Genomic DNA, 10,006 nt, shown 5'->3' on the forward strand with positions numbered 1-10,006 from the left:
GCGGTCTGCTGTGGTCTGCTGTGGTCTGCGGTGTTCTGCTGTGGTCTACGGTGTTCTGCTGTGGTCTACGGTGTTCTACTGTGGTCTACGGCGGTCTGCTGTGGTCTGCTGTGGTCTGCGGTGTTCTGCTGTGGTCTACGGTGTTCTGCTGTGGTCTACGGTGTTCTACTGTGGTCTACGGCGGTCTGCTGTGGTCTGCTGTGGTCTGCGGTGTTCTGCTGTGGTCTACGGTGTTCTGCTGTGGTCTACGGTGTTCTACTGTGGTCTACGGCGGTCTGCTGTGGTCTGCTGTGGTCTGCGGTGTTCTGCTGTGGTCTACGGTGTTCTGCTGTGGTCTACGGTGTTCTACTGTGGTCTACGGTGTTCTGCTGTGGTCTACAGTGTTCTGCTGTGTTCTGCTGTGGTCTACGGTGTTCTGCTGTGGTCTGCTGTTGTCTACGATGTTCTGCTGTGGTCTACGGTGTTCTGCTGTGGTCTGCTGTGGTCTACGGTGTTCTGCTGTGGTCTGCTGTGGTCTACGGTGTTCTACTGTGGTCTACAGTGTTCTGCTGTGTTCTGCTGTGGTCTACGGTGTTCTGCTGTGGTCTGCTGTGGTCTATGGTGTTCTGTTGTGGTCTGCTGTGGTCTACGGTGTTCTGCTGTGGTCTGCTGTGGTCTACGGTGGTCTATAGTCTTCTCCAGCTGGTTTGTTCATTAGTTAGTGTTAGGTAGTGCGGTAGGTTGGTTTATCTCATCCTCCTGTGGTTCAGAGGTCAGTGGTCTGTCGGTGGGGTTCTGAGGGTTTTGTCTCTCTGCTGACGATGGAGGCGTCGATCTGTCACTGGTAACCATCCGTATGCGGTCCAGAGATCGCCGCAGCAGGGGCCGAAAGGTGTTTCTGGAGCTCTTGGTGGCCTGACTGCTCTCCAGCGTTCTTCTGTTGACGTGCTGCAGCGACAGACGGCACAGGAGCGTCTGCAGGAACGCCGAGCGGAACTGGCGCGAGGATAGGTTATACAGCAGTGGGTTCAGCACCGAGCTCAGGTAGAAGAAGCTGTCGGCGACCGGATGAAGCTTCACGTAGCTGCGCAGGTAACTCACGGTCCACGCCGACTTGGGCACCGCCGCCGTCATCAGCCTGCGGATCTGATTGGGCATCCAGCACACGAGCAGAGCGCAGACGATCAGCACTAATGAGAACACAAGCACACACACACACTCACACACACACACACACTCACGCACACACACACACACACGCACGCGCACGCACACGCACACACACACACGCACACACACACACGCACACACACACACGCACACACACACACGCACACACACACACGCACACACACACACGCACACACACACACGCACACACACACACGCACGCACACACACACAGGAGCTTAATAAGAATCTGTCATCAGGATCCACTAGGACAGGTACAGTATCTGAGCCTGTAGAAGTAAAGTGTTTGCATTTTATACAAGGTTTCTTCTTTACCCCAAAAAAGTATTTTATGCAACTCTCGAATAGAGACTAACCAGTTTGATATTTCACCCGTATTCACACTTTTCAGCTAACTTGCTTAATTGGTTAGTGGATCACTGACCCGCATCCACGTGAGCTTTGGGAAGCGATTGTTTTATTCTGAATTATATAACACAAAATCACTTAATACATTATTGTTATATTTGATCTTATAATTCACACTATACTGAAAATAATGAGGCTTTATGATGTGCTTCTGTCTTTTTTTCAGTGTGGTTCTGTTTCTACACTTCAGCGTTTCTCATGTGCTGACAGACGTGGGTGTGCATCGGCTGTGAATCATGAAAGTAATGCATATTGTGACGTGGTTGTTATTTTTTTCATGCAAGTCTCTATAGAAAATAGAAATCACATAAACGTTTTGCCTCAAATCCTTGGTATTTAGTGAGAACCCAGAATTAAAATTAGTGTTTCTTTAAATGTATATATGTTTCGCCTGTTTACATGTGCACTTACTGTTTGTGTGCAATTACTCTTATCCGTTAGCTAGACTGCACAAGCAAATCGGTAGCTTTTCTTTCAGAGCCTAATTTAACAATGAGCTGGTGGAGGCTGCAGATGAGGCTGTGATCTCTGGGTTTGAAATGTCTGTCAGACTTTAGTGTTAATGCTTGAGTGTTATTGCGTGAGCTCAGTGGACTTTATAGAGGCTGATAGAGGGAACATGTTTCAGTGGATATTTGTGTAAGGTTGGGTCAGGGTAAAGGTGAACAGGACTCGTGTCACACATGAGATAATGAATGATGTCCTACCGAGGAAGAGGATGGTCTGTTTGCGGGACGCTTTTAGCCGTGCGCTCTCGTGTTTGGCTCCAGCTCCGTTTGCACCAGATTTGTTGGGTCCCATCGGGGCCCGCAGAACAGCGATCATGGCTCTGCACATGAAGGCCACGCCGCCCAGAACGAGCAGATAGAGCGCGAACGCGGTGAAGATGCTGGTGCGGTACATGACCCAGTGTTGGCTCAAGTTAGTGCAGAAGGTCAGGTTCTGCACCGGAGTCCGGCGGCCCTCAGGGATAACTCCTTCAGTTCCTGTGGCCACGAGCAGCGGCAGAGCCACGAGAGCCGAGCAGATCCAGGCAGACAGCAACAGCTTCGTCGTGCGGCTGCCGGACACGGCTTTATAGCGGAACGGGTGGCAGATGGCCAGGTAGCGCTCGAAGCTCAGCGAGGCGATGTTGAGGACGGTGGCGTAGCTGCAGGCCTCGAACAGAAAGCTGTAGATCCTGCAGGCGGCGTTTGGCTCAAGTTAGTGCAGAAGGTCAGGTTCTGCACCGGAGTCCGGCGGCCCTCAGGGATAACTCCTTCAGTTCCTGTGGCCACGAGCAGCGGCAGAGCCACGAGAGCCGAGCAGATCCAGGCAGACAGCAACAGCTTCGTCGTGCGGCTGCCGGACACGGCTTTATAGCGGAACGGGTGGCAGATGGCCAGGTAGCGCTCGAAGCTCAGCGAGGCGATGTTGAGGACGGTGGCGTAGCTGCAGGCCTCGAACAGAAAGCTGTAGATCCTGCAGGCGGCGTCGCCGGACGAGGACGAGAAGGGGAACCAGATGGCGCTGTAGAGCTCCACGGGCATCCCGATCAACAGCACCAGCAGGTCAGAGCAGGCCAGACTCAGCATGTGATCCGTCACGCTCTTCTGCAGGTATCCGCTGCGTTGCAGCCGCTGAGACACGTGGATGGTGATGCTGTTTCCCAGGATGCCGAGGACGAGGATGAGACTGTACAGCACAGTGAGGAAGATCTTCACCTCGTGACTTGGCTCCAGTTCTTTCCAGTCTCTCTGCACTTCCTCGTTCTCCTCCATGATGTCAGTCGCTCTGTGTGGACTTATTGACTTTAGTCCTGCTTATCTGCTCCGTTATCACGACCGTTAATCATCAAACCCACAAAGCTCGAAATCACAGCGTATAACTTGAAACAGAAAGTCTATGAATCCTTCATGATGAAGATCGGAGCATCTCACCTTGGCTCTGTCGTGTTAGTCTCCGCTTTAGACTCGACTCTTCCTCTGCTCGAGTTGGAAAGCTCTGCTGTGAGTTAATGATTAGAGTTAGACAAATGAACGCGGAGGCGGCGCGAGTTACTGCCGTGATCTGAGCCGAGCGTCGCTATTTGAGCGGGAACTATTAGTCACGTGATGCTTTACAGTACGAGGGTGTGTCCTGATCATCAGCCGCTGTGTGTGTGCGTTTACACAAGGTACAGCCACAGTACATACTTTAGAGTGTTTCAGAGTGAAGAATCACCTACAAATGATCCTTCTGTCATCATTTACTCTTCCTCATGTTGCTGTATGAGTTTCTGTCTTCTCTTGAACACAAAAGAAGATGTTTCGAAGAATGTTGATATTGTGAACTTTTTGTTTTTGCTCTCTATTGTGATAATTAAGTGCAACAGAAAAGATTAGGAAAAGGTTGTTCCATCCAAACAATAATTGTGGGTATTAATGGCACTGTTAATGGTTGTGATGAGGATTTGCACAGCGTTTGTCCTTCATCAGTCCAATCACAGGCTCAGATCGTGGGCTGCTGGATTTTGGGTATAGAACTTCAACATGATCTACACATCCAGATTTTGTTAAAACTATATTCCTCAAATTGCTCATCGATGCAAACAGCAGTTAAAGTGAGTTAACAGCTGCGTAATTGCTTTATGTCTGTTATTGTTGCACAAACGCAGATAAACACAAGTGCTGTAAAACACAGATAACTGGTCACGTGTGAGCACTAACCGGCTGGTAAACAGCTATGATCCGTAGCTTTTATTTCAGTCATATATTCCCAGTGTTTCTGGACCTGCTCGGTTCTGTTGACGCAGAGCTACTGAAATGGGTTCTGGACCGAAGAACATACAGATTAAAATTAACACATATTAAAATGTAATTGTAAACGGTATGCTTTATTTGTTCTTGTTGTTGTTGAAAGGAATCTTTAATGTCACCTTTGGTTTCAAAAAAGAATGTAGACCCGTGAGCCGTCCTGATTAAACTAGGACATGTAAAGCTAGTTAATTGAGAAACTGGGTCATCGTGAGTCTCTGAATCAGATCGCAGATGAATGACAAGCTCTGATGAACATCAAACCTGCCCAGAACATGTAAGTTTTACCCCACGACAAAAATATCAGAAAGAAATATTTAGTTTTATGAAATAAAGCCTAGTTTGTAGATGATCTTGCTGCTCTACGCTGTAATGCTGAATAATGTTTGACTGATTCTCTGCACACGCGCTCGACGGATGAATGCTGTAAGAGTGTTTGGGTTAGAAAGGTCACCTAGAGAAAACCAGATGATCTATTAGCAACAACTGCCAAAACAGGACTGTCCACTTAAAACCCTTCGGTCCGGGTGGACACAGGCCTAATAAAGAGTTGAGCTTGTGTAAACTGAGGATCTCTGCTCTGGAGGCACACTGCGTTCTTCTAATAAAGAGACATTCAGTGTTGCGTTCACAGTTATTGAATGTGATGTTGTTTTTTACTTCCTGGTAGAAACGGTGAGTGTGGCGACCAAAAGGGGCTTCAGAAGACACCGGGGCCCCGGGGCCTCATAGTACTGTAATCCGTCCTTGGGTTGTTCTGCTGTGTGTGTTGGAGGATTAAAAATGAATGGCAGGGCCGGAGAAGCGTCCCAGAATGCTGTGGACTGTAGAAATCAAAGTGACTTGATTAACTGCACAAGACAGACTTGTGTGTTGAGAATTTTGTGATCAGGCACATACAACCTAACATGAATAAACATGAAATCGCACACAGCACAAGTGTTTCATATAAACTAAGCCTAATGTTGCACGAGCTCCATCTGCTGTGAGATATTCATGTTAGGTTATATACTGAAAAAAATTATAAATGCAACACTTTTGTTTTTGCCCCCATTCTTCATGAGCTGAACTCAAAGGTCTAGGATTTTTTCTATGTACACAAAAGGCCTATTTCTCTCAAATATTGTTCACAAATCTGTCTAAATCTGTGTTAGTGAGCACTTCTCCTTTGCCGAGATAATCCATCCACCTCACAGGTGTGGCATATCAAGATGCTGATTAGACAGCATGATTATTGCACAGGTGTGCCTTAGGCTGGCCACAATAAAAGGCCACTCTAAAATGTGCAGTTTTATCACACAGCACAATGCCACAGATGTCGCAAGTTTTGAGGGAGCGTGCAATTAGCATGCTGACTGCAGGAATGTCCACCAGAGCTGTTGCTCGTGAATTGAATGTTCATTTCTCTACCATAAGCCGTCTCCAAAGGCGTTTCAGAGAATTTGGCAGTACATCCAACCGGCCTCACAACCGCAGACCACGTGTAACCACACCAGCCCAGAACCTCCACATCCAGCATCTTCACCTCCAAGATCATCTGAGACCAGCCACCCGGACAGCTGCTGCAACAATCGATTTGCATAACCAAAGAATTTCTGCACAAACTGTCAGAAACCATCGTGTGTGTGTGTCTGTGTGTGTGTGTGTGTGTCTGTGTCTCTGTGTGTGTTTATGCTTTGATATATTGTAAGTAAAATCGTGTTTAAAACTGAAAGAAAACAGCTGGTTCTTTTGTGCGCAGGCACGTGTTTGAGGCGCGCGCCCCCGGTTACGTCATCGCTGTGCGACGCTCGTGTCCGCTCTAGGGTGCGCGCTTGAATGCGGAAGTGGAAAAAACGCTTCCCTTCGCGCTTCCGGGTTCCGCCTCTTGCACAAACGGACCGACTGATCACTCGTACCGGGAGCTCTCCGGCGCTGAACGCACTCGAGATGGCCGCTCGGTTACCGGCGTGTGTTGTGGACTGTGGCACGGGGTGAGTACTCAGACACCGGGCTCGCGCTGAGTGTGTGACAGCAGTGAGCTCGCGGTGTTGACGGAGGACGCGTGTCTGAGGCTGGGCGAGCAGCGGGTCGCAGGACACTATTATAGTAATGCTATAGTTATAGTAATGCTATAGTTATAGTAATGCTATAGTTATAGTAATGGCTCAAACTAAACACTTAGAGAGTCTGAAGAGCGGGGAATGAGTGAATCAGATTTCTTTACTAGTGCGCATGCGCGCAGCTGCTTCCTCTGCCTGCGCTTCCGGGTTCTCGCCGCGGCCTTATAAGGACAAGCAGAAGTATCCAGAGCCTCTGTTAAACCTCATGCTGTTCACGCGCGAATAACACACAGATTTCGACTATAGAAACCGAAATCCGTCACTTTATAGCCGCGGGCCTTCTGTGTGATGTTTTATTTCTGACAGTCATTTGTTCTGTTCTGATTCGTGCGGAATTAAACTGAGCTTCAGAACAACAGTGTGACATGTAGAGAAATGAAAACATCCAGTGTGTGTCTCTGTGTGTGTGTGTGTCTCTGTGTGTGTGTGTGTCTCTGTGTGTGTGTGTGTCTCTGTGTGTGTGTGTGTCTCTGTGTGTGTGTGTGTCTCTGTGTGTGTGTGTGTCTCTGTGTGTGTGTGTGTCTCTGTGTGTGTGTGTGTCTCTGTGTGTGTGTGTGTCTCTGTGTGTGTGTGTGTCTCTGTGTGTGTGTGTGTCTCTGTGTGTGTGTGTGTCTCTGTGTGTGTGTGTGTCTCTGTGTGTGTGTGTGTGTGTCTCTCTCTGTGTGTCTCTCTGTGTGTGTGTGTCTCTCTGTGTGTCTCTCTGTGTGTGTGTGTCTCTGTGTGTGTCTGTGTGTGTTTCAGACCCACAAGTGCGCTAAAAGTCAACTTCCGTTTAGAGCCTTAAATAAATATTTTTTTTTTCTTTGCAAAGGCATGTGTTGGTTAATGCAGTGTGATTATCGTTCTGAAAACAGTGAGCTGTTGAGATCCTTCAGGAACTGAGTCGTTGTGATTTTAAATCTCTCTGTGTGTCTCTCTGTGTCTCTCTGTGTGTGTTTCAGACCCACAAGTGCGCTAAAAGTCAACTTCCGTTTAGAGCCTTAAATAAATATTTTTTTTTTCTTTGCAAAGGCATGTGTTGGTTAATGCAGTGTGATTATCGTTCTGAAAACAGTGAGCTGTTGAGATCCTTCAGGAACTGAGTCGTTGTGATTTTAAATAAATAAATCTGTAACACACAGAATGAAAGGCTCCCAATGAAGAAGGGTTTGGTTCGTTCTGATGCTCTAGAGCAGGGCTGCCCAAGCTCGGTCCTGGAGGGCCGGTGTCCTGCAGAGTTTAGCTCCAAGCCCAATCAAACACACCTGAAGCAGCTAAGCAAGCTCTTACAGGCATGCTAGAAACTTCCCGGCAGGTGTGTTGAGGCACGCTGGAGCTAAACTCTGCAGGACACCGGCCCTCCAGGACCCAGTTTGGGCAGCCCTGCTCTAGGGTCTGCAGTGTCTGTCTGTTTCCTTCATCAGATCTAAACCGATGAGGATTCTGAGCAGTAATGTGTGTGCTTTGTGTTTCAGGTACACTAAACTGGGTTACGCAGGAAACACGGAGCCGCAGTTCATCATTCCCTCATGTGAGTGTGTGTAACTCTGGCTTTGTCCAAATACCCACACTTGCAGTCTTTGCACTTGACCACTTGATTACTTAAATGACGGATTTCCTGTATTTGGCCGAAGTCGTCAAGTGAGCATGAAGAGCACAAGTGTGTGTCGAACTCTTCATCACCTGATGGGACACACTTATAGTGTTGTAAAAATGCAAGTGTTTACATAGCTTTATTTTAATTTGAAATACTTTGCATTTTAAAATCAACTTCTAAATGTCTGTTCAGTAGTCGCTATAACATGACATCATTTTAATTTGTGGTGCTTCTAATTAAATGATAAAAAGCAGTTGCAAATGTTGTACAAAATAAATATCACCACTACTCATCTTTGCACCAATAAAAGTAAAAACACTGTTTTTCTACCAAATTATATGTAATATCTAATTAATATATTAATATTTAACTTGCATTGGAAAGGTTTCCGTGACCTCTCGCGAGATTTCGGCGAAAAGTCTCACGATTGATTTCCAGAACATGATGCATGATGGGATACACTAAGCCTTGAATAGCGCTCCGGAGCGGAATTCGAGATAGTGTGGGTTTAGTATCCATTAAGGGCACTGCACTTTGGCATTTTGAAGACATGGGACAGACTTGATCACTTGCTTCCTGTCACGCGCACGCGCTCTCAAGTGGCCAAGACCGCAAGTGTGGGTATTTGGACAAGGGGAAGGTCTTACTAGGCATACTAGAAACTTCCAGGCAGGTGTGTTGAGGCAAGCTGGAGCTAAACTCTGCAGGACACCGGCCCTCCAGGACCGAGTTTGGTCTAACCAGCTAACAATGGCTTACACTAGCAGGCTATGAGCTAGTTGTATGTTAAACTAACAGGCTAATCAATTGCTTAGGTAGAAAGCTAATCTCCTGCCTTAAAAACATACAAACTGACAAACAGAAAAACAAACGTTACATTTGATTATTTATAGTCTCTGTTATATAATATGTGACATATAATGCAGTTAAAAGATTTTGTTACCAGGCAGACTAGTAAGATCCTGTGCATAAACCAACCAATCAGAATGGAGATGCTATTTTTCAGCAAGCATTTGCCTTAATGTGTGTACTGTGCTTGAGAAGATACTGTGGGAGGTCTGGGCGGCCTGCTGTCTGCGGCTGAGACTATTGACTTTCATTTTGTTGATGCAAGGGAGCTTGCAAACGATACCCATAACCTCCTTCTCAAGGAACAGAACATGAACATGATTGAAATGATTATTCTCACAAAGGAAGCAAAACCAATACATCTCTTCATTTCCGCCTGGCATGGGGGCTTAAACTAAGCAAAATTGAGACCCAAAAAGACAGACTTGGCCACAAATAGACACGTTTCCATTCTGGTGAGATCTTTCCCTCTATCAAGCAAGGAATAGCAGGTGTCAATAGGACCCAATTTATACGATCCATGGGAATGAAAGTTATTAACCTGCTTGCCAGGGAATGTGTATTTGCGTCTTGGCATTTCCATTTAGTAAGGGGTGGGGGGGACTCAGGACACATTGATCTATTTCCGCGCTCTCAAGTGGCCAAGACCGCAAGTGTGGGTATTTGGACAAGGGGTCTGTCCTCACGCCTGTAGTGTGCTTGACGTCTGTAGTGTGTAGTGCACGCCTGTAGTGTGCTTGATGGCTTTAATGTGTAATGCATGCCTGTAGTGTGTAGTGCACGCTTGTAGTGTGCATGACGGCTGTAGTGTGTAGTGTGTGTGCTTGATGGCTGTAGTTTGTAGTGCACGTCTGTAGTGTGCTTGACGGCTGTAGTGTGTAGTGCACGCGTCTAGTGTGTTAGTGCACGCGTCTAGTGTGTTAGTGCACGCGTCTAGTGTGTTAGTGCACGTCTGTAGTGTGCAGTGCACGGCTGTAGTGTGTTAGTGCACATCTGTAGTGTGCATGACGGCTGTAGTGTGTAGTGCACGTCTGTAGTGTGCATGACGGCTGTAGTGTAGTGCACGTCTGTAGTGTGCTTGACGGCTGTAGTGTGTAGTGCACGTCTGTAGTGTGTTTTGCGGGTCT

The 10,006-nt window shown here is 47.3% G+C and overlaps 2 protein-coding genes across 2 annotated transcripts in view; one reads left to right on the top strand and one right to left on the bottom strand.

Moving 5' to 3' along the window:
- Positions 1 to 489: 489 nt before the first annotated feature.
- gpr39 (G protein-coupled receptor 39) lies at positions 490 to 3,647 on the bottom strand. Its single transcript, XM_016255022.1, has 3 exons — positions 3,018 to 3,647; positions 2,286 to 2,736; positions 490 to 1,169 (listed from the first exon to the last, which is right to left on the bottom strand). The coding sequence occupies exons 1-3, from the start codon at positions 3,336 to 3,338 to the stop codon at positions 694 to 696; spliced, it is 1,248 nt and encodes a 415-aa protein (XP_016110508.1). The 5' UTR covers positions 3,339 to 3,647; the 3' UTR covers positions 490 to 693.
- Positions 3,648 to 6,162: 2,515 nt separating this feature from the next.
- Positions 6,163 to 10,006, top strand: part of actr3 (actin related protein 3) — an 11,474-nt gene continuing 7,630 nt past the window's right edge. Inside the window, exons 1-2 of the mRNA XM_016255019.1 lie at positions 6,163 to 6,325; positions 7,909 to 7,964. Coding sequence (XP_016110505.1) covers positions 6,171 to 6,325; positions 7,909 to 7,964 — 211 coding nt within the window. The 5' untranslated portion in view covers positions 6,163 to 6,170. The remainder of the gene's footprint in view (positions 6,326 to 7,908; positions 7,965 to 10,006) is intronic.

Source organism: Sinocyclocheilus grahami, unplaced genomic scaffold, assembly GCF_001515645.1.
Source record: "Sinocyclocheilus grahami isolate Dianchi unplaced genomic scaffold, SAMN03320097.WGS_v1.1 scaffold1303.1, whole genome shotgun sequence".
Classification (NCBI taxonomy): Eukaryota; Metazoa; Chordata; class Actinopteri; order Cypriniformes; family Cyprinidae; genus Sinocyclocheilus; species Sinocyclocheilus grahami.